The sequence below is a fragment of the Melanostigma gelatinosum genome, assembly GCF_949748355.1.
Source record: "Melanostigma gelatinosum genome assembly, chromosome: 15".
NCBI lineage: Eukaryota > Metazoa > Chordata > Actinopteri > Perciformes > Zoarcidae > Melanostigma > Melanostigma gelatinosum.
This window is the reverse complement of record NC_136648.1, coordinates 4,688,454-4,712,281: the sequence shown is the minus strand read 5'-3', so window position 1 is coordinate 4,712,281 and position 23,828 is coordinate 4,688,454. Positions and strand designations below refer to the sequence as shown.

Genomic DNA, 23,828 nt, shown 5'->3' with positions numbered 1-23,828 from the left:
TTTCTGCGTGAAATCTTCCCTGCACAACTTTATTGTTCCAAAACCGGAAGACAAAACGGGCTACGTGTCCAGGAAAAAGGAGAAACGGCTAAATGGGCGAAGGCGAACAGGCCACCTGAGTTCAGCTGTCTGGAGTATTTGAGTTGTTATTTTTCGTGGGGAGTTACATTTTACCACAGCCTTAACATCGTGACTTGTGTAAATATCAAGTGACGATGTTAACAAAATTCGAAACAAAGTCGGCTCGTGTCAAAGGTAAGAGTTTGTTAGCTTAAGAGCTAACGTTAGCTAGTTGACGTTATCCGGCTCAACTATTTATCATTTGTAATGTACGTTATGTCTATAAATTAATTAATGTTTGTATCACAACTTTAAATGATTTATGTAAATGTAGTGTTATTGAATTATTTAGCCATCTAACGTCAGCTAGCTTAACGAACTAACGTTAGCTAACTTGCACTATTTAGCTAAACTTGATATGGGTTTCTTGCTAATATAAATGTGTATATATAATACAAAGTAAACTAGCCTCCCATCGGCTGAATTCCAATGTTTTTTTCATTTAATTTATATTATGAGACAGTTGATCAGCTGTTCTACATTTCAGGCCTGAGCTTCCATCCCAAGAGGCCATGGGTTCTTGCAAGTTTGCACAACGGAGTCATCCAGCTGTGGGACTACCGGATGTGCACCCTGATTGACAAGTTTGACGAGCATGATGGTAAGGCAGTGGTGTGGCCGATGTAGTAATATTATCAGATTATTAAATATATATTTGATGTAATCGATGTTTTTTTGGCCACAGGTCCTGTCAGAGGAATTGATTTCCACAAACAGCAGCCTCTGTTTGTGTCTGGAGGAGATGATTACAAAATCAAGGTGAGACTGCTTATTGTTTTGTACCACAAATGTGTTTGTATTCATGCTTTCTTGGGTTACTCACTGTGATGCCTATGTCTTAAAAGCAAAGGTTCTGTCATATTCATATTTTCTATCATTATTCGATTACATCAATATGTTATATGTGTACATGTTTAGTAAATATTCCTATTTTATTCAGGTGTGGAACTACAAACTGAGACGCTGCCTCTTCACTCTGCTTGGACACCTTGACTACATCAGAACTACCTTCTTCCACCATGTGAGTTGTGCTGACACTTTAAATACATCTTCTTCCTTTCTAGTTCATCACTGATTTAATTAATACAACCATTTCCATTACTCTAGGACTACCCCTGGATTCTGAGCGCCTCAGATGACCAGACTATTCGCATCTGGAACTGGCAGTCAAGGACCTGCGTCTGGTAAGACACGTTGAAGTTTTTTCCAACAGAGAAACCCAATTTTAAGAGTTATTGTTTCGTTATATAAAATAATACAAACATAGGGCCTTTGTTTTGATTTCATATCTTGCACAAATCATATCTTGCAACCCACCCAACCACTGTTTAACAAAAAAAGTATTATAACTATTAGTTTTTACACTGAAAATGGTAAGATACCTGTGTTCTAATTCTGAATCTGTCCCTTTTTCCTCCATCCACAGTGTGCTGACCGGCCACAATCACTATGTGATGTGCGCCCAGTTCCACCCAGCTGAGGACCTGGTGGTGTCGGCCAGTCTGGACCAGACCGTGCGAGTGTGGGATATTTCCGGTGAGCGCCTGGGGGATGGCTGACCAGAGGACAGCGGGCTGGGTTGAGGAAGGGGTGGGAGGGTAGAGTGGTATGAAGGAAGAGGAAGAAGCAGGAACCGGATGAATTAAAGTCCTGGACCACCTCTTCTTCCTCTCATACTTGTAGAGGACAAATCTCTATGGGCTGTTTGCAGAAACACCTCTCCTTTTCAGGAAAGTCAGACAGGGAAATGGATGTTTTGTCAGAACCAATTGATAGTGTGCTATTTCTAAATGAAACACTGCACTGTAAGGGGTTCTGAATGAAGAAAGAGTTTACAGGTCAGATGAAAAAGACCAAAATAAGAAACGGGAGGTGTTTCTGTGCCTCTGCATGCTCTTAAAATCTATGCTTGTTGATTGTATTTCTTGCTTCCTTCTCTTCTCTCTAACTAAACCATGAATTGACATGCATCTACTATCACTTTCTTACCTGTGAACATGCATATGATGTGACCTGTTACTGTCTTCTGTCCTCGGGATACATTTGCTTTCACATTTTGTAGTAAAGAGCATGGTTGTGTTCATACATTCAGCTTCTATGAGCTCCTATATCATAGCGGGGTGAAGAAATTGCACGCTTGACTCACCATGTTTCATGCACGGCATCCATATAACACGAAAGGAAGGCTTACTTTGCATACTTTATTTATAGGAAGGACTGCTTCCGATACTTTGATTGTACCATTTTTGCATTGGAAAAAAACCCCGTCCATAGCTACTAACTAGTTTAAAAGCATTTATTTCATAAACTAAAACTTTCTCAGTATTGATTTTGACATGTTTTTATCCCTCTGGCATGACATTTGCACTGCTAGCTCTACTACTCAAAATATAACATGAAATGTACAACAGCGTTTATAGTTCTTGTACTAAAAGTCACCATATTGTTACCAACTTAATTCCTAACCCATAACTGTGACATTCTATTAACTCTGCATGTTACAGTGCAGAAACATGCATGAGCCTCTAAAACAAATTACCAAAAAGCTCCTCATATTCCTGACATCCAACGCCCCATCAGAGCACGTCTTTTACAACGCCAAGCACCACCAACCCCCCCCCCCCCCCCCCCCCATCCACATCAGCCAAGTCTACATACTCCCTGTGACCTCCTCCCATGCTCTCCCTGGAAACATCCACACCTGCACATGGGTTCCTAGTGCCACCGCCTTACCCCCCCCCCCCCCCGGGTTCATCTCTCTGTAGCTGTTGAACTGTCTGTTCACCACATCGCTTTAATCGGCAGGAATCATGAATGCAAGCTGTTTTCTCAATCATTTTTTTTCCTGATTATGTTTGAGTCTGGGAGCTAATTGGTATCTTTCATATCAAATCAATCATGTACTTGTGGTTTTCTTCTCTATGCGTGTGTGATTCATTAATCCAATCAACCTTACTATTACAACCATGATTGTTTCCAGACTCGAGATGACAGGGACTGAGAGAGCAAAGGTTGTGTTTGTGTATTTAGACCGTGTGTGTGTGCAATAGTCCAACAGTTCTCCCTCCTTATAATTCAGCTCTGTTGCCTCTCCTCTGTTATATTGCTAAATATTTCATGATTTTAATAATTTGTCCCTTGTTTTTTTCCTCCTCTGTATTTTGGTTGTGCCTTGTGTAACATGAATATGGCTCCTTCCTTGCACGCGATGCCCTGAATGTTGGTTCCAGGTCTGAGGAAGAAGAACCTGTCTCCAGGAGCAGTGGAGAATGATGTGCGCGGCATCTCTGGTGTTGACTTGTTCGGTGCCTCTGATGCTGTTGTCAAGCACGTCCTTGAGGTGAGCAGTGAGTTTCACGTGTATGATTCGGTCTGAAGTTGTATAAATCAAACTTTGACTATGACAGGTGAGCAACAGTTTACGTTCACCTGAGTGAAGTTGTCGTGCTCACTGGAAACGCCTTTTTTAAAAAGTAATTTGTGTCCCTCAGTGGTAAATGTTTCCTTTTTACTGAAAGCCAAAGAGAAAGAAACTTGGCATTGTAATGATATTGTAAACATTATTAACTGTAGCGTGTTGTCATTTGAAAGTAATGAAAAATTGAGACACAACCAGGCACAGTCACTCTCATCTTCGGACTCCTCCACCTCTGATGGTGTTTTCCCAGAGAGGACAGTTGTAGAGAATTCCTCCGGTTCTCGGCCAGAGTGCTGGACCAGCTGTTGGATCTTCGTTTAGATTTGTGGGACTTGACTTTGTGTATCTGTGTGCAGGGTCACGACCGGGGGGTCAACTGGGCTGCCTTCCACCCCACCATGCCCCTCATTGTGTCTGGAGCCGACGACAGGCAGGTCAAGATCTGGAGAATGAACGGTATGTGACGCAGTTCATCCACAGTCTTATAACGGAAGCTCTGACATTTTATTTATTTGTTTAGTTGGTGTGTCTCTCATTAGAATATAAAAGCTTGTGCCAATAATCAAAGTAGATTTTAATGAAAAGTATGCTTTTCACCCAGGATGACACAGCAATAACAATAACATAACATAGCATCAATAAGTGCTTTGTTTGGTACTTTATAGCATCTTTAATTGAATTACTGCTGGTTAATTTTCTTTTCTCCCCCCCTTTTCTGTGGTCTGTTCCTGTCACGGTGTAGAATCCAAGGCGTGGGAGCTGGATACGTGCCGCGGTCACTACAACAACGTGTCCTGTGCCGTCTTCCACCCGCGCCAGGAGCTCATCCTGTCCAACTCCGAGGACAAGAGCATCCGGGTGTGGGATATGTCCAAGAGGACCGGAGTGCAGACCTTCCGCCGGGACCACGATCGCTTCTGGGTGCTGGGGGCTCACCCGAACCTCAACCTGTTCGCTGCTGGTAGGTGGTGACACTGGTCCGCATCTGTACACATTTAAACTAAGTCAAAATAGACTGTCATGTGAATGAAGATGTCATTCACATCCCACGTTTTGGATTCTGCTTCACATCAAAGTACATTTTCTGTACTTTATTCACGTTTCAGAGACTTGGACATTCAAACACTTGGTGTGTAACTTTGTATATGTGCCTCTTACACTGAAAGACGGTCTGTGTGTGCTTCAGGTCACGACAGCGGCATGATTGTGTTCAAGCTGGAGCGAGAGCGTCCGGCATACGCCGTGCACGGCAACATGCTGTACTACGTCAAGGACCGCTTCCTCCGCCAGCTGGACTTCAACAGCAGCAAGGACACTGCTGTCATGCAGCTACGCAGGTCGGTCCTCTCTAGTGGATCTGCATCCAGCCCACCCTCATTCTGAGTGATTACAGAATTTTGTTGACGTATTTGGATACGAGTGAGTGTAACATGCTGTTTTATATGTTTTCTCGTCCTAGTGGGTCTAAGTTCCCGGTGTTCAGCATGTCTTACAACCCAGCTGAGAACGCTGTCCTGCTCTGCACTGTAAGAATCTTTCCATTAAAACCATCTACAAATGTTAATCCCTCACTGGTCTCTACAGTTAATGTGTTCCGTATGTTTTCTACAATGCTCTTTACTTCCTGCAGAGGGCGACCAACCTGGAGAACAGCACCTACGACCTGTACTCCATTCCCAAAGAAAGCGACTCTCAGAACCCTGATGGTACAGAAACGACTCACTAAAGTTCAACTGTTTTCCTCACGCTTTGCTTTCACTATTGCAGTTGTTTTTTGTACTCTTAAAGTGTTGAATGTGATGCCAACAAACTGGATCCCTTTTTTAAACGCACTGTTCTTCTTTTTCTCAGCCCCGGAGGGGAAGAGGTCATCTGGTCTGACTGCAGTCTGGGTCGCCAGGAACAGGTTTGCCGTCCTGGACCGTATGCACTCTGTAAGTCCATTCGCAGGTCTAAAGTATGGAAATGATTTGTAAAAGAATATAATAATGACTTGACATGGACTTCATCTTGAAAAGTGTGGAATTCTTAATAAATGATTGATGAAAGGCAGAGACGAGAACATAGAACTTGACCGTTGACTTCTTCATCAGTTTAAAAAAAATTTAAACAGTTGACGTCTCATTTGTAAAACATTTTTTTGGAAATATCTTTTTTATGAGTTTATGTGACTTTGTCTCAGCTCATCTTGCCTCTCCTTTTTACAGCTGCTGATCAAGAACCTGAAGAATGAAATTGTGAAGAAAGTTCAGGTGCCGAGCTGCGAGGAGATCTTCTACGCCGGGACGGGCTCGCTGCTGCTGCGCGACGCCGACGCCGTCACGCTGTTCGACGTGCAGCAGAAACGCTCTCTGGCCACGGTGAAGATCGCCAAGGTCAAGTACGTGGTGTGGAGCGCTGACACCAGCCACGTGGCTCTGCTGGCTAAACACGGTGCGTAGATGAGACGAGGACACTGATCACAGAGTCGCAATGTCTTTATCGTATTCTGTCCGATAGCTATGTATGTTTGTGGATAATTGTGCGCTATTACCACAACACAGCAAAACAGACATATTTGCACAAGTCCAGGTGCAAGAAAGCTTCTCCACAAATTTCATTTTTTGCATCAAATTGTGCTTTAAAGTCCAAGTACCTCACTCAAAGAAGAGGATGCTGTGTTGGTAAAAGCACCGTCAACCATTTTATGAAAGGCTTTAGTACGGTTGAATTAATTTGACGAGTCATTGGTTCAAACTTGACGTTGAGCTGTAGCAATTGTTAAACGAAGCAAAGTCGGTCTCAATCTTCTTCGCCCTCTTTGTCGTCTCTCAGCCATCATGATCTGCAACCGCAAGCTGGAGAGTCTTTGCAACATTCACGAGAACATCAGAGTGAAGAGTGGAGCCTGGGACGAGAGTGGAGTCTTCATCTACACCACCTCCAACCACATCAAATACGCCCTCACCTCCGGGTATGTGCTGCTTAGTACAACAGTAGTTGATAGAAGTCTGTTATCAGGCAGGTAAACTGCCTCCACTTTATACAGGCACATCCTAACACTCGGGACTTTAGTTTAACTCTTATAAGCAAACTAGATATTCAAAACAGTGTAAGATCTAGATCAGATGACGGAGTAATTACTGGAAGTGTAGACGAATGACGCTAAATGTACCAGACTGCTGGTGGGCACACAATTTCCGTTCAGTGTCTTCACTGACCCGATTTCAAAGATGAAAGCTGTTTTTATAGTGCAAAGCAACCAGCAGCACTGGATATGTAAATGCATAGACGTCTTGTTAAATAACTGTATAACAGTCTTCTTAATCAGTGTGCATTATTTTGAACAAATGTTCTTTCTTTCAGAGACAAAAAATAAAGTTTGCTGTGTCTTCCTCAAACAAGGAAACCTGTAACATTAGATGTAAAGGTTTTTACAGTTAGAAGAGCAGAATGCCACACACATCAACTGGTGAAAACCTCTAACATGTGGCTTTCCTTGTGTTTCCCTGTAGTGATCACGGCATCATCAGGACCCTGGACCTGCCCATCTACGTGACCCGCGTGAGAGGAAACAGTGTTTACTGTCTGGACAGGGAGTGCAGGCCGCGCGTCCTCACCATCGACCCCACAGAGTACCGCTTCAAGCTGGCCCTGGTCAACCGTAAATATGACGAGGTGAATCAATTGTTGAGGTCTACTGCACCGGCTTCCTCGCAATATTGTACTTAATGTGCAACAATGTAGGACAGTATTGTAATGACGCTGCATCGCAAGTCTCCATTTTTACCTCATAAACCTTGTTCTCACAATCATTTGATTCCCAAATTGTGGTTTAAGACATAATTCCTCTTATTGTTGTCCCTCCAGGTCCTCCACATGGTGCGTAATGCCAAGCTGGTGGGCCAGTCCATCATCGCCTACCTGCAGAAGAAGGGCTACCCTGAGGTGGCGCTGCACTTTGTGAAAGATGAGAAGACTCGCTTTAGTCTGGCTCTGGAGTGTGGAAACATCGAGGTGAGCTGCTGCTGGACTAACTGTATGATTAGGACGCTGTTTCTATTTCTTTCTTCTTTTTTTTTAATATGTCTGTTTTATTTTCATGTTTTCAGCTTAATAACAATTTCAGCCGATCAAGCTCTAGTTTGAATTCTCCCTCTGCTGTTTGGATCTTTTCTGCATGAGACTCGGGTTCAAGCACACTTTGGTTTAAACCAATCTGTTTATCCATTCTTCAGGTTGCTCTGGAGGCAGCCAAGGCTTTGGATGAGCGCAGCTGCTGGGAGCGTCTGGGTGAAGCAGCACTGCTGCAGGGTCACCACCAGGTCGTGGAAATGTGCTACCAGAGGACCAAGAACTTTGACAAGCTCACCTTCCTCTACCTCATCACCGGTAACCTGGCCAAGCTGCGCAAGATGATGAAGATCGGTAAGCGATGCAGACTCCTTTTTAATGAACAAGGATGTGGTGGTTTGTGTGTCTTGTTGTTGTCAGTGAACTTATATCCAAAACTCTCTGTTTGTAGCTGAGATCAGGAAGGACATGAGTGGTCACTACCAGGCAGCTCTCTACCTGGGAGATGTCAGTGAGAGGGTCCGCATCCTCAAGAACTGTGGACAGAGTGAGTTTAAGTGTCTTCATCACATATTCAATCATATTTTCTCTGTTCATTTACTGTAGAATTTTAGGCTTAATATTTTTTGGTTATGTATTTAATTTGAAAAGCAATCAAACACCTACCTAATTATCTTAATTTCCACTTTACCATACATGTGCTTACCAAATCAGTGTTGTTTTTTTACATTGTTGACAATGGAACAAGAAGCCAACATGTGTAACTGTTTGTATGTTTGTGTCCAGAGTCTCTGGCTTACCTGACTGCTGCCACTCATGGGCTGGATGAAGAGGCCGAGGCGCTGAAGGAGACCTTTGACCCAGAAAAGGAGACGGTGTGTTTTAGAAAACATTCTGTGGAGCTTTTATACACACAAGGACATCCATAACTAGTAGTCTGAAGCAGAAGCCGTACTCTCAATAGTTGTTTTTTTTTGTCTGTGTAGCACGAACACAAAATCTCAATCAAACAATGGTGGGTCTTTTGTCTTGTAGGTGCCGGAGGTTGATCCCGATGCACAGCTGCTGCAGCCTTCTCCACCCATCAACCCTCTGGACACCAACTGGCCTCTGCTCACTGTGTCAAAGGGCTTCTTTGAGGGAGCCATTGCGGCGAAGGGTGAGTCATAAATCTGCAAAAGTCCAATTGTTGAAAGTCAGAATGAATAAATACTTGTATACGTTGTGGCAGCTGCTTTTGCCAGAGTAAGAACCGTGTTTTTCTGTTGTAGGGAAGGCCGGTCAGATGGCTGCCGACGTGGACATGGAAGCCGCAGGAGGAGAGGGCTGGGGAGACGATGCAGAGCTTCAGCTGGATGAAGGTAAATCCAGTGCAACTTAAAGACCGTTTTTTAAACCTGACCTTACAGTGAGCGGATTGGACCACATGATTAATTCTGCACCTTTTTGTACAAATGAATATTTCTCTGTCTCTCAGATGGTTTCATGGATGCTCAGGAAGGCTCAGGGGAAGAAGGTGGGAAAGAGGAGGGGGGAGGCTGGGAGGTGGAGGAAGACCTGGACCTTCCTCCAGAGCTGGTGAGAGAAATCCCTCCACTAATAAAACAGAGTTAACAATGAACACAAGAACAGTGTTGATAGTTTTCACGTCAGGTCTGCTAAGTGCTTTTTGAGGGGGCAAGCCAATATTTTGTCAGCGTTACCGCTTCTATACGTCTCACCCCCAAAGAAATGACCCAGGCCTCAGCTAAACGGTGTACGAACAAGTTTTATTTTCTGTTCTGCTATATGTTGAAATGTTTAATTTCAATGTCTTTCTCTAATCTTTCAGGACATCGCGGCTGGTGGAGGAGCAGAAGACGGCTTCTTCGTCCCACCGACCAAGGGAATGAGTCCCACACAGATGTGGTGCAACAACTCCCAGCTGCCAGTGGACCACATCCTGGCTGGCTCGTTCGAAACTGCTATGAGAGTAAGTACAACAATTTATATTGATTTCCTATTGTTTGTTGTTTTTAAGTGTGGTTTTTTATTTTATTTTGCCAAGCACAGAAGGGATCACGCTTTATACTGACATTTATTGTTCTCCGCGTGCACCACAGTTGCTCCACGACCAGGTAGGAGTTGTGAGCTTCGAGACCTACAAGTCGCTGTTCATGCAGACACTGTCCAGAGGCCGCACCTGTTGCCTGGGGCTGCCCTCCCTGCCCTGCCTGCGTAGCCAACCCCAGAGAAACTGGAAGGTACAGCTGTTTGTTTGTTTTTTGTCACATCTTCATAAGAATCTCAATATGCTCATCAATGTGCGTCAGTGGAGACGGATGAAATGATGACTTAAAATGTACCTGCGTTCCTGTTTCTAATCAAAGACTTTTTAGTGACAGTAAATATGCAAATATACAAATATTGTTATTTTTTAGGACTGTGGGGCAAAGCAAGGACTGCCTGCTGTGGGCCTGCGCCTCTCCGACCTCATCGCCCGCCTGCAGCAGTGCTACCAGCTGACTACATCCGGGCGTTTTGAGGAAGCTGTCGAGCGCTTCAGAGTCATCCTGCTGTCTGTTCCTCTGCTGGTGGTGGATAACAAGCAGGAGATTGCAGAGGTGAGCACCAAAGCGGCTGTGAATTGCAATCAATTAAAACTCCAAATGCAGCACAAATTATGCCAAATTAGTTTTTTTAAACCCATGTGGGGCTGCATGCTGCTTATATACCTGAATATATAAATGTGTGACTTGGATCTGTGTGTGTTTCAGGCTCAGCAGCTGATCACAATTTGCAGAGAGTACATCGTGGGTCTGACAATGGAGACGGAGAGGAAGAAGCTGCCTAAAGACACATTGGATCAGCAGAAGAGGCTGTGTGAGGTAAACATCTTCAGCTTTCTGACGTCACCTTAATTGAAAAAGCTGTCGTTGTAGACGGACCATCTGACGTGTGCGTCTGTATTTCCCCTACAGATGGCTGCTTATTTCACCCACTGTAATCTCCAGCCGGTCCACATGGTGCTGGTGTTGCGCACAGCGCTGAACCTCTTCTTCAAGCTGCGCAACTTCAAGACCGCCGCCAGTTTTGCTCGTCGCCTGCTCGAGCTGGGGCCGAAGCCGGATGTTGCACAGCAGGTCGGTTGTGCGACATCCACAGCTTCATTTAGTGTTTTCAGTTTTGAGTAGGAAGCTGCACAGATGATGTATTTTTTTAGGCAAACCCAAAAGTTCACACTGGTTCCCTCGACAAAAAGCCAATGGGATTTTTCATTATTGCAGCAAATAAGCTGTGTAGCAAACACGTTTATGGTATTTAAAGATTTTTTTCTGCAAGATAATCTTCACCACATCTTAACACCACTTTTAGGGGTTTTTTTTTAAATCGTGATTGCAATCGGCAGAATAAAAAAAGCTAAAGTTATACAATAAACAATCTACACAACGAGGCTGTGAAGGCGTGATGATGTTTTGTAGTCTCATTCAGCCACTTTTCAGAACTCATATCTGCAGCAGTCTTTTAAAAGTACTGTACTGTTTTCCTCATGTCTTACCATCATGTTAAATGTCTTCCCACCAGACCCGCAAGATTTTGGCAGCCTGTGAGAAGACCCTGATGGACGCCCACCAGTTGAACTACGACCCCCACAATCCATTCGACCTGTGCGCCGCCTCTTTCGTCCCTCTGTACCGCGGACGTCCTGTTGAGAAGTGCCCTCTGTCCGGAGCCTGCTACTGCCCTACGTACAAGGGCCAGATCTGCAGGGTCACACAGGTGGGTCGGGACTCGGGACAGCCATACGCAACTCCAGTCAAAATAATAGATCGCGTTGATATTCTGTTTTATAAAAGCACACTTTCGAGACCGTCCGAGTCTCAAAAGTGTGGAGAGAACAATTTCAACAGTGGCGGCTGTTGCTGAGTTAATGAACTTAAATATACATGTAGAATACTAGCTCATACAAATCATCATACATATTTATAGATCTTGTTTTCTTTAGATATGTTGGTAGTATTGACAGAAGTTTCTCTGCATATTGGAGTTAAGTTAAGAAAACAAGTGTAATAGGTAGTAAGTGTTCTCTTGTTTCATTCAGAAACGGAGATTAGTGAGTGATTATCTTTTTCATTATTTGCCCTCTGTAATCTTTAATTTCACTTTATTTTCTAGGTGACAGAGATCGGTAAGGATGTGATCGGTCTGCGTGTGAGTCCACTTCAGTTCCGTTAAGAGGTGGACAAGACGAGGACAAGATAAAGACAAATACATCCACACTTACTCTGGAGAAATATTATTAACACGTGAAATAAAAGCAGAGATATATAGGTTAGCTCACAGTGATGTTAAACTTCTGGGATCCTTTTAACTGTCTTATTCATATGCACCACCTGTCCTTCAAAAAGCTATTTCCCTGCTGCGTCATCTCTGTGCTGTGGCTTTATTACGGCTGTAAACTTAACTGTTGTCTCTTTCCTGACTTGTATGAGATCAATAATTCAGTGAGCAGCACTGCTCTGTGTATCTGGGCAAAATGAAAAATAAAAAAAAAGCCTGTTTATGAACGGAAATGAGTTTGTGGTGTGTTTTTGATGTGGTATGTGGCCAATGCTCCTTGGAGATGATGGGTTTTATTGCATGTATAAAAAGGTAGAGTATTCAAAGTTCACCACAGAGCTGAGTCATGAAGGGGGTGCAGAGTTGAATCACTGTAGTTTGCATTATGTTGGGCCTTTACATTTAAACAAGGAGGCTAGGTGTTGGAAAGAGAGAAAGTAGTTTTTAAATGTACGTATGATTATTTTATTTATATATATATATATATATATATATATATATATATATATATATATACAAACAAACTTAATTACTCCAGTTGCAGAGATCCAGAGCTGCCATTTTGAATGAGTCCGTCTCCTTTCAGGGTAGCGGAACCAAACTGCGGAACCCGGACCCTTTCCAAGTCAACACCTACAGTTGTGTTCTTCTGCATTTTCGAACCAGGAAGATGGATTTGCTGTCGAGCAAATGGCTCGTTAATTTGCTAGTTTGTTGGTTTTTCATCGGTAAGTTGTATTCAAATAGTTCTCATGTTTCACGTCCGTGTATTTGTTTATTAGCAGAGTGTTTCTGTACGAGGTGGGTTAGCTTGATGGACTTCTTTGTGCTCGGAGCTAACCGAATGCTAAGCTAGTAAGTGCTAGCCAAAAAGCTGCCCTGTTTTGTCTTAAATCACAGCTGCCTTTTTTAAATACAATTTTCACAATATGGGGTTCAGTGCAACGATTCTTGGCCCATTCCTGTCAACTGGAAATTCAGAAATAATTCTTTTTTTATTTTGTGATTGAGTCTTTTCGACGACTTTCCGCTAACACTGTCACAGATTGTTCTGCCCTGTCGGTACACTAGCCGCACATCATCTCGTGATGCGCTCGAGGGATTAAATGCTTTGACCGTTACACCAAACTACATAAACTATTTCGTCGTTTAATGTTTAATTGGTCGTCACAAAGCAGTTAAAGCACAAACTTAAGTTATTTTCACATCTTCAGGGTGCCCTGGTACATTCGGCATACAGGTGATCCACCAAAAATAGCGCTTTGTTTCAATTAAAACGTTTTATTTATCCATTTATAAACTGTAACGTTACTGCTTTTACTCTGAGTGCTGTAACTGTTCGTGGACCAACGGGTAAAACAAGCCGAAAAGCTACATTTTGTTGGAGCTGCATGTTGACAGTTAATGTCTGGAAAGAATGCAAGCAATGACTCAAAGTAAAAATATATCGGTCTTAATTTATTGCCACCATTGTATCGGAGAAAGGGTCATCTGCCCATATGCAAGAGTGGGAAAAAGGGGAGCTAGTCAAGTCTAAAATTAGGAATGTAGATTTATAAGTGAGGGATAAAGGATGTGATTCTTTTAGTTTGTCTGAATAATTATAACCCATTCTCTGTTTTTCTTTCTTTCTTTTGCGGTCGTTGTAAATGCTTTGCCGTAATGTTGTATTGCTCTCCTGGCCTGTGCAGTTGTTGAAGTTTCTTTTTTCTCTTGCAGGTGTCGGCTGTAATTCCGTAGAAAAGAAGATTTATGTGGATCTCAATTACACTATCCCGTGTGTGCGGCTGCTCAATGCAACACATCAAATAGGATGCCAGTGTGAGTAAAGCAGCAGATTATTAAAGGGACGCTTTGTACTCGTCACAAGAATCCAGGCATGCATCTAGGACACTCGTGACAAGTAAAAGCAGCAGCACTTCAGTCTTTGCTGTGTCAAAACCTTTCCCGTAATGGAGAAGAGACCCAGTGGACCGACATCGATTAGATAAGCTTTCAGGACATTTCTATCAGCTGTTGTATCACATCACAGATGCTGATACTAAATTTCCTCTCTCTGATTTTAGCCCATTTGTCAGGTAATGTGGGCGTGCTCCATGTGCTCGAGTCGGAGGAAAACCTGGACTGGGTCCTGCGCTCTGGTCTCAATCCTCCTTACCTGGTTATCCTGGAGTCTCCGCTGTTTACCAGGTACAGTGAACATGTCTCACCCTGCAGAGGAAGCACATCTTACTAGTTCCTATGAGAGGAAGCTCTATGGTATATTTCAATGTCAGAAATCAAGAGTTTACAGTTGTTTATATAGATTAAACAACAGTGAAAATGTGTTCAATACGTCCTAAGCATTTATTTCACTTATAGAATACTCTTTCTATTTAGAGAAGCATTTGGGGGGTAAATTATAACATCAAGTCATGGCAGTAAAACTCACTAACATAAATGTACCGTCTATCCCTGAGGACAGAAGGTTGAATCACATTTCTGACCCGTGTTTGTACCCGCTTCGTTTCCACTGCCCCGTGCCGTCCGTCTGCCTGTCAGGTCCATCATGATGAAGTTGAAGAACGGCTCCAGCAGGGTGGCGGGCGTTGCTGTTGTGGCGGCAAACACAAACCCTTCCGACGGCTTCTCTCCGCACACTAACTGTCCCAACGAGAACACAGGTGGGTGAGGGTTCACCTGCTGAGACTTGTCCCTCAGTATGAAACCCGTTACAGACATTTATTTATTTATTTATTTATGATCCTCAGAGGGCTCAGCGCATGAAATGACACGTTGTCGTGGATTCAGTTTCAATGTTCTGTGAACAGTTTCTGCAACATTGTCGTGTCTCCATATAGTCATGTGTGTACTTACAACACAGATTTAATTCCTCAATTCTGTATTCAAATGTTCTTTTACTGATTTAATGTATAATGCTATACGTTTATTTAGTGACAAGTTTTAATTCATTAAACTAATCTTATTTTGGCCATCAGTTTGACGGACAGCCCTAAATACTACAATACCCGAGAGTTTCTGCCACCACTGCTACGGAGAAGAAGTCATCCACATTTATTCAACAGGCTTTCTCGCCTGATTTCTGAACAAAACATGGCACGATAGCTGCTAAATGAATCCACAATTGACCCAGAATACAAAACAGAGTTGATTTACTGCTGCATATTGTAGTTCTTGTATTCTTTAGCGTTTGGGGTTTTTCTTTTTTGGCGCATAAAAAGACTTTTAAGCTCGCTGATTGAATGTGTCATGAAGTTTATATGCACACAGGCCTTTGACTTTTTAATCAAAGAATCAAATGTTCTTCAATTGAGTTGTACTGATGATTGAACCGGGTGAATTTCATGCCCATCCAGGCCGTGAAAAACAATGTTTCAACTACATTCATTTATTTATTTTACTTCACAGGTGTATAGGATGCATTGACACAGAATAAACTATTTAAAAGCTCACCTGTCGGAATTGAGGAGCTGGATCCCAACACCAGTTTCAGCTTCACTTTCTATGCTTTAAAGAAATCCGTCCACTCTTCATGAGTGCTTTATTATCGCGGCTGCTGACATGAACTCTGTGTATTTCCCTCAGGTGTGTACACAGAGAGCTACGGTCCAGCCATGTCCCATTGTAACGTGACAGTGTGGAACCCTTTGGGAAACGGTTTGTCCTATGAGGCGTTCGACTTCCCCATCTTCTCTATGAAAGACGACGATGACACTCAGGTCATACGGCAGGTAATATGACAGGAGTCAAAAGAAGTTCATATTTTGTCTGTTAATCACATTTGTTATCATCACTTTGTTGTCTCTGCTGTCACAAAATGTCTGTCTCGTTGTTTTCCAGTTGCCTCTGGTGTTTGAGAATAGACATATTTTAGAGGAAGAGTACAGTTCCAGAGAGTCTGAGCTGAACTTGTCCCAGTAGTGGTTGAGATTAGGCACGATGCCCGTGAAGCTTCAGCAGCACTTTAAGATCTTCTCTCAGGAGCCAACATGTTGTGACACATTATGTTCAGGACCCATAAATCTTTAGCTGCTTTCCCACTCTAGTGTGTGACAAAATGGTTTTGCATATCTGCCTCTGATGCAGTGAACGTGTTCATATGGTTCTCTTCCTCAGCAGCAGGTTTCATGTTGCAGGTTTCAAAAAAAGAGCTAACCTGCCAGTTTAAAACTCTACAAACTGCTCTGTGAAGGTCTGTGTTGGTGACTTTTTGTTGATTCTGAAACATTTAAATGTCTTTATCCGGAGGCTGAATTCATGTCACAGATTATTTCTATGAGGTTAAACGTTGTGGTTGCTCTCTGTCTCAGATAAGGTGGCTGGGTAGACGAGGGAAACTCTCCTGTAAGCTTTTGGTTTGAGGTTTGATCCCCAACTGTCAGAGTGATAAATTTAGTCCCAGACGTGGACGTTAACGTATCGCTGTGTTCAAACCTGCAAGTGTGCCCCTGAGCAAGAGCACCAGACCCAGTTATAGACGGTCCAACTTGTTCTGAAGGATTGCAAACTAATTGAGATTCTCTTAAAATACTATGACGTTATCGAACCCACACACCAAGATGTTCCTAATGTGTATGCTGTTCTCCATTGGCAGTGCTACATGGACCATAACCGCGCTGTGAACGGCAGCACTCCTCAGTACCCGCTGTGCGCCATGCAGCTCTTCTCCCACATGTCCGCCGTCACCGACACGGCCACCTGCATGAGGAGAAATGACATCAACCTTAGCATCAGCCCAGGTATTCATTTACACACTAATGCATATCTAACAACAGGTTTACTTACTGCGCAAAGGCCCTTTTTAAAAGGCTGCACACTTTGTCAGGGAGAAAATCTATTGAAATGCAAGAAAATATCCAATGTTTATGCTGTTTTTTTGTTCCGTGTCTCCCTTTAGAGATGGTTTGCGACCCCTTGGGTGACTCTAATGTCTGGGCCTCCACTAAGCCTCTCAACAACACAGCCAAGGGCCACAAGGACGGGGAGCACGTGGTCGTAGCAGCTGCACGGGTGAGTTACTGACTTTTAGTCCTGTATCCATTTTTCAACATTTGTTAGTTATTATCACGTGAGTTCATGAACACCGTGAACATTTCTTCAGCCAGTATCTGCAGTGATCTCACTCACTTTGAAAGTCTTCCAGTACGAAAGCTAAGACCAAGCGAGCTAACATTATAATAATGCATTGTAGCGGTGGTAAACAAAGACCAGATGGGCTGCGTTCCCTCACAGTTTGCTTCATGCTGTGATTTACTAATGAGGTCATTGCAAGTTGAACTGGACTCCTTACCTTGATAAGACGTCTGCTTGATGGATCTCCTCTCCTCCCTGCAGTTGGACAGCAGGTCTTTCTTCTTTGACGTCGCTCCGGGAGCTCAGAGCGGCATCTCCGGGTTTGTCGCTCTGCTGGCGGCCGCTCACGCTCTGCGGAATGCCACCCAGGAGGCTCCGCCCCCACGCAACATCCTCTACGCCTTCTTTCAAGGGGTCAGTCGTTTACACGTCACTGTATTCACCGCTGTGCTTGACGAACAACTCTCACCGTACTCATCTATTTCTTTTGTTCTTTTTTATTTGACTCCAGGAAACCTTTGACTACATCGGCAGTTCGAGGATGGTGTATGATATGCAGAACAATGGCTTTGCTGTGGACCTGGACAACATTCACTCAGTACTGGAGGTTGGACAGGTGTGTATGTTTCTGTGTTCTGTATGTAGCAACCTGCTCAGGATATCAGATTTTTAGGTAATACTTAAAGAGACATTAAGTTTTTAATACTAGCAGCAATACAATACCGAGGGTTCGGTTCCTAAAATCGATCTGAACAATAACATAACTATTTTCACCAGCCAACTTTTGCTACTTTGTTTTCGATCATTTTTTGTACTCGGTGGACACAATGTGGTTGGTTTAAAAAAGTATTGATGCCTGATAACGAACCCTACAATTTAATTAACAAACAGATGCCTTAAAAACATGATTAATGGAACCATAATAAACTGTAAAAAACCTCATTATATTATTACAAGATTTCAATCAGTGTGTATTTAATGTCAAACGTGTTGGTACATTGTGAACAGATTCAGTTAAGCATACGTACTTGACTCTTTTTCACTTTAACGTTATAAGACATGAGTTATGTTTCTGTACGTGTGTGTGTGTTTATATTTCAGTGTGTTGAATTTGTTCTCCGTAGGTTGGACTGCGTGCTGATTCCAAACTGTGGCTTCATTCCGACCCGGTGTCCAGGAAGAACAGCAGTGTCGATGAAGAGGTTTGTATCCTTCTCAAACATCACTGCTCCAACAACACAGCACATGTAAAAAATATTATTTCAACTGATCGCATAATGTCTCTAAATATAGCTTTTTAAAGAGCTGTAGTGCCTTTAGATTGGAAAATTTAAAAGCAGGAAAATGAACTCGAGGTACCGAATTCACCATATAGTAAACAATAGTGTCTCTAAAGGTGTATTGTTGTCTCATATATTAAGTAATACCGTAGCTGAAACTAATGAGAGGATAATTACTTTGAAATAAATTATTAGGTCCTAATACAAATATTTGGACTAAAACAGAAACAGATGTGGAAACAAGTGAAAATGTTCCTTAAGCTCTACTGCTACATAATGCAATGATGCTATGCTATGAATGCAAAATATAAAAATAATACAAAATCTACAAAAAGAATTGTACTTAACCGTTAAACTTGCCAATTTAAATGTTAGACGAGCGTTTCAGAGTAAGCTTGGATGTAAAACAGAGCAGAGATCAAACCACTGAGCTCACGGCGTGTGTGTATTACTGTGTGTGTAACGTTTATTCAGGTGAAGAAGCTCATCGCAAACCTGCAGTCGGCCGCCACAGACCTAAACGTCTCAGCGGAGGAGCCGATTGTCTCTCAGCCGCTCCCGCCCTCCTCCTTCCAGCGCTTCCTGCGAGCTCGACCGATCCCTGGAGTCGTTATCGAAGATCATCAGTCTGCTTTCACCAACAGGTGACTCGCCATCATTACACACTCATCGCATTAAATTGTCATCATGGGATCCGCGTTGCCTCGAGGAGTCGTCTTGTTTTGTTCATTTATTTTCCTCTTCTGGTTCCAGGTTCTACGAGAGTATGTACGATAACGCCGAGCACCTGAACATATCGTACCCATCCAACCTGACGCTAGAGGAGCAGCTTGACTTCGTCACTGACACTGCCATGGTAATGTTGTTGCAGAGTCATTCTGCTCTGCATGTGTTATCCGTAACTAGTTGCTTTCATCGGTTGTGTAATCATAAACCCGTTCTCATTGTCTGCTGACTTCTCAGTCAGTCCAGTCAAGTCCCAACCTGTGTGGTAGTATTTAAGCTGTCAGGCTGTTGCCGTTTAATTTATTGTAGTGAAGTTCACTCGGCTGTTTGTTGGGAAGCAGCTAAATGAAGATCTTCTGCATTTCTCTTCCTGCATCTTCAGGCTCTGACTGAGGTGGCCACCATGGTTGCCCGGACTCTGTACGCACAGGCAGGAGGAGCAGAAAGCCAGCGCAACAACATCAACGCAGACCGTCAAATAGTACGATTCATTTAGCAATTAGTGGAATATGTTGTCAGCCATCTCATCCACAAGTTCACTATTTCCATATATGTGTCCCCTGTCAACGCCGCAGCATTTCTCCACCTGAATAATGTGAATTTGTGCTTTTTTATTTGATCTAAAGTCAACGTCGAGTAAACAGTGAAAGTTGTGTTTTATATCTGAATTAAAGTTGTAGAGGTTTTAAAAATATGACTGTTTTTTCATCTACTAGTGGTGAGAATTTAAGCCAGTAATGCAGATTATCTTCCGATACAACATCAAACATTGCTTTCATTTCCTGACAATGATATTGGTATTTATCTTCCATCTAAATTTCCTAGAAAGCTTTTGTATTTCGGAGGTATAACTTTGTTTTTACTGTTTAACCGTCACCTTCCTGCATGTTACACTCACATGACAGTTTTTTTATTTACTTCCTTTACATATTACATGATATAATATTATATTAGTTTGTTCTGTCTCTTTTGGTCCCTTGAAACATGCTTTTGACTAGTTTTTCTGGATAGATTTCTTACAAATTTCTAGAGGTGACTGACTCTGTTGAACTGTTTCCTGTCCCTCAGGTGACCCGGATGCTGTACGGTTTCCTCGTCCGGTCCAATAACTCCTGGTTCCAGCAGCTGATCCCCTCTGACCTCATGAGCCACCTGAGTGAGTTGAGATACAAGCGAATCCTTTTTTTGTTGACTCATACAAATGTTTTGTTTTGAAGCCGCTGGGGTCATGATGAACGTTACTGCTGTACTTGACATATTTACTCTTGCTTGCTTGTATTAGAGCCGAGAGGGCAGTCGGAAACCCTTTTCTCATTACTGACAAAGCAGAGGAGACCGTACATTTGCTCTGTTGAGTCCTCGGCCCTGCATGCATGTCCAGAGGGGACATTTCAGCGAGCTACAGTATTTCCAGACACAAAAGTTCATTTCTTCTGTCCTCCGTCTCTCAGCTGACAGGCCCACAAACTTCTACGTCGGCGTGAACCAGCAGACCAGCAAGCCGACCTATCTGGTCCAGTACCTGCTGGCTACCCTGACCGGTAGCACCGTTAACGTCACACAGGAAAACTGCCAGAACCAGAGAGAGAGTGAGGAGGACAAAGAGAACAAACATGTGAGGCCTACAGCAGTCTTCCTTTTACGAATTTACTTTAGTCTGAGACAAATTATACCACAAGAATAAATACATTCATAAACGTCAAGATGTGTATCTCAAAGTTGTTTGTTCTGTTGGAAAAATACAAAGATTGATAAATATAGAATAAAGGTGCATTCTGAATTCTATTGGAGCTGTAACATCTTTGACTCCTTCAATGAGAAATATTGATAGATTTATTTCCCTGCCTCCTCCCTCAGATGTACTACTACTTTTGGGCTCAAGGCGCGGCGCCTCCCAACAGCACAGAGCGGGAGGGTTACTGCATGCGCTCCACAGCCCGCCTCTCCAAAGCGCTGTCCCCGGCCTTCGAGCTGCGGGAGTACACCTCCAAAGACTATTCGACGTGGACAGAGTCCCGGTGGAAGACCATCAAAGGACGCATATTCCTGGTGGCGAGTCACGAGCTGGAGGTAAACCTTCGCTTCACCCCTCGGAGTCAAAGACAACACATGCGATGCAGGTTTAAAGCGCTCTCCTGTGCTCCGTGGATGGCCGGTGGGTTCTTCGAAAGGAGTATTGGTTATTCACGCGCCGTAGGAAGTCCGTTTGATGCCTCATTCACCAGCCGTTCTTGAGAAGAAATTTCTGGAAGCAAGTAGATAAATAGTGCGATGGTTGGGGCGTAATAATCCCATTTAAATCACAGTTCATCAGAATCACAATCACAGTTTTACAGTCGGGTTTCCAAAAACAGCCGCAATAAAGGAGCTCTAGCAACAACAACAAAGCAGACTTAATGCTGACAGTGATGGATCACCTAACTATGATACGGTTCAAGTCTCAAACAAAACCCTGCTCCTCTTTTATCTCTGTCTAGTTGCCACAATGTGTACATTTTGTTTGTGTTCTTTCAAATCATTCTGATAGAATATGTTGTGTAGAAATGTGAGGCAGGTCTGATGAAAACGGGTGCATTTCTTTGCACGTTCCAGATATCTAGCAGGCTAAATATCGTCACCTGTCAGGGAGCGACAGCCAATGAGAGCGCAAGTCACGGGTTGAGGGGAAACCGGGGGAGGAGTCGACTGTAACAATAGGAACTTTACCGTATATGTTGCACACACCGAGAGGAACCAGGCTATAGATGGTAAAGATGTGTGGAAACGGGATAGTTGTGCATCGCTGTCTGCCACCGGGGGGCACCAAAGTCCAATATGTTAAAATTCTACACGGTGACTTTAAAACTGCTCTGATCTAATATTTTTTATCTTAATGTATGAAATGAGAATGCGTAATCTGAGAGGTGTTAATTGTCAGACTTCTTGACTCCTCCAGATGGTGACGCTGGGCGTGGGCGTCGGCGTGCTGCTAACATCTCTGCTGCTGACGTACTTCATGAGCTCGAAGGCCGACATACTCTTCAGCTCGGGGAGGGAGCCCGCCAACGCCACTTACTGATCCAGACTGAGGCGACGCCGGCCCACGACCACTACAACTACTACTTCTATCCCAACCAGACACGGACAGACAAACCACGAGTAGGTACACAGGTTAGAAACAGCAGCAGCAGAGGTGTTTTTTCTTTCTTTTCTTTTTTTAAGAAGACTACGACTCCATGTTTATGGACTCACTGAGGTGAGGCGTGACACGAGGACCCGACTGGACCGGACTGGATTGGCCTGGATGGATCTGGACTCGTCAGGGTCAGAAGACACTGCTCAGGCCCTGTCAGTGGAAAAGATGTTTATATTTAGTTTGTTTTCCTCTTATTGTCACAGAATGTTTTGTTCGTCTCGGGATAGGCACTAAACAGTGAGCATTATTTTGGGGGTGTTTCTGATTGTGAATATGTAAATGTGACTGAGTGTGTGATCAACTGACTGTGTGTACGGACTATTATGAGCGCGTGTTTGTGTCTGAACTTTGTATGAGGAATGCGACGGTATGTGCAATACTGCCTCTGTCTTCTCTGTCAATGTAGTTAAATTATCAATCAGTTCTGAGATGAAGAAACCACTTTTTTGAATCTGTGAACAAGAAGTTAAATTTAGGGTTTTGCAAAATCTGGACATTGTGCGGTGAAGTATTTTGATAAGTTTTAGGTTCTGGGATGTTGACAACAATCCTGAATATTTATATTGTTCACTCCCAGTACACATACACCCACACCTGTATGTAGTTGCAGACCCACTGCAATTTCACATGTTGTGATATTTGTGTGGAGAAGAAGAATTTCCCAGCAGCCCCGGCGTGGCTGACAAACACTTTATTTCATATCGATCAGCTGCCAAAACGAACCACGTCAAATCCGGTCCAAACGTCTTGTGTTTCGACACTAAAGATGCGCTGGTGCTCTGGCTGTGCACTCTTTTTGGTTCAAAACCTTCTTCACGAGGTTTCTGTTTATGGTAACTTTAGTTTAAAAAGTACAGTTTAAGTGTGTCAATGCTCAGAAAAAGTTTTGAATTCTGTTGTAATTTGAATGGCTGGAATCGATGACCAGTTGTGATGCCTTGATGAAGAAATAAACACATTGCTTCTTCTCACGTTCTTTCTCTCATTGTCGACTCACTGATGAAATGTAATCGATGTTTTAAGAGCTTCCTGTTACAGATGAGACAGCAGCACTCAGAAAACATCGAACAAATACTGTGACCACAGATTAGCTTTGTATTTCTGTGCTGACACATTTAAACAATCTGTGACACCAGTGGTTCCCCACTGTCGATGAGTTGTGAACAGCTGATCAGACATGTTCTACTCTGAGGATTAAAGAGAGAAGAGTCAATCTAAAAGATATCATTTCATGTAGAACTTAAATATGTTTTAGTCATCTGCGCGGATCTTAATTAAAACTTGAAAAACATATTCAATACTATTCTTTATTTTGAATCTAGAGGTTTAAATGTGTTGGTTTGTTCCTGCTGTAATAAATCAGACAGATTATACAATTCAATAATAAAACCAAATAGTTTTGCCGCTTAAATTACTAGACAACAAATCATGAAACAAACAATAAAATCACATCAAAGAAACGAATTATACAGGGAAGGCATTCAACACCATGACTTTTCTCTTTGGTATTTATCGAATGTAGTTATGAGGATGACGCGTGAGGGCAGGAAATGACTCACACAGCGTATTACAGGAAAAATGGCTCGTTCTAGTATTTCTTTGGGTCGGGATAGTTTGTATATCTAAATGTCTTAAAAAGCTGCTGGTCTGAACACATCAATGT

The 23,828-nt window shown here is 43.0% G+C and overlaps 2 protein-coding genes across 2 annotated transcripts; both read left to right on the top strand.

Annotated features, from left to right (window-relative positions):
* The first annotated feature begins 59 nt into the window (after window positions 1–59).
* On the top strand, window positions 60–12,132 carry copa (COPI coat complex subunit alpha). The gene is made up of 30 exons (XM_079284930.1): window positions 60–255; window positions 608–721; window positions 806–879; window positions 1,061–1,141; window positions 1,228–1,304; window positions 1,547–1,656; window positions 3,351–3,460; window positions 3,895–3,994; window positions 4,281–4,499; window positions 4,725–4,875; window positions 4,998–5,064; window positions 5,169–5,244; window positions 5,390–5,472; window positions 5,746–5,971; window positions 6,353–6,491; window positions 7,033–7,195; window positions 7,388–7,534; window positions 7,756–7,945; window positions 8,043–8,138; window positions 8,378–8,466; window positions 8,627–8,750; window positions 8,863–8,952; window positions 9,069–9,169; window positions 9,423–9,563; window positions 9,694–9,834; window positions 10,012–10,194; window positions 10,348–10,458; window positions 10,552–10,713; window positions 11,156–11,350; window positions 11,747–12,132. The coding sequence occupies exons 1-30, from the start codon at window positions 216–218 to the stop codon at window positions 11,804–11,806; spliced, it is 3,660 nt and encodes a 1,219-aa protein (XP_079141056.1). The 5' UTR covers window positions 60–215; the 3' UTR covers window positions 11,807–12,132.
* Window positions 12,133–12,528: 396 nt separating this feature from the next.
* ncstn (nicastrin) lies at window positions 12,529–23,128 on the top strand. Its single transcript, XM_079284676.1, has 17 exons — window positions 12,529–12,639; window positions 13,631–13,732; window positions 13,978–14,101; window positions 14,453–14,574; window positions 15,497–15,642; window positions 16,506–16,650; window positions 16,809–16,921; window positions 17,246–17,398; window positions 17,496–17,600; window positions 18,109–18,186; window positions 18,739–18,908; window positions 19,018–19,120; window positions 19,373–19,471; window positions 20,059–20,146; window positions 20,442–20,605; window positions 20,848–21,060; window positions 21,926–23,128. Exons 1-17 carry the CDS (start codon window positions 12,582–12,584, stop codon window positions 22,046–22,048), a joined length of 2,106 nt encoding a protein of 701 aa, XP_079140802.1. The 5' UTR covers window positions 12,529–12,581; the 3' UTR covers window positions 22,049–23,128.
* Window positions 23,129–23,828: the final 700 nt, after the last annotated feature.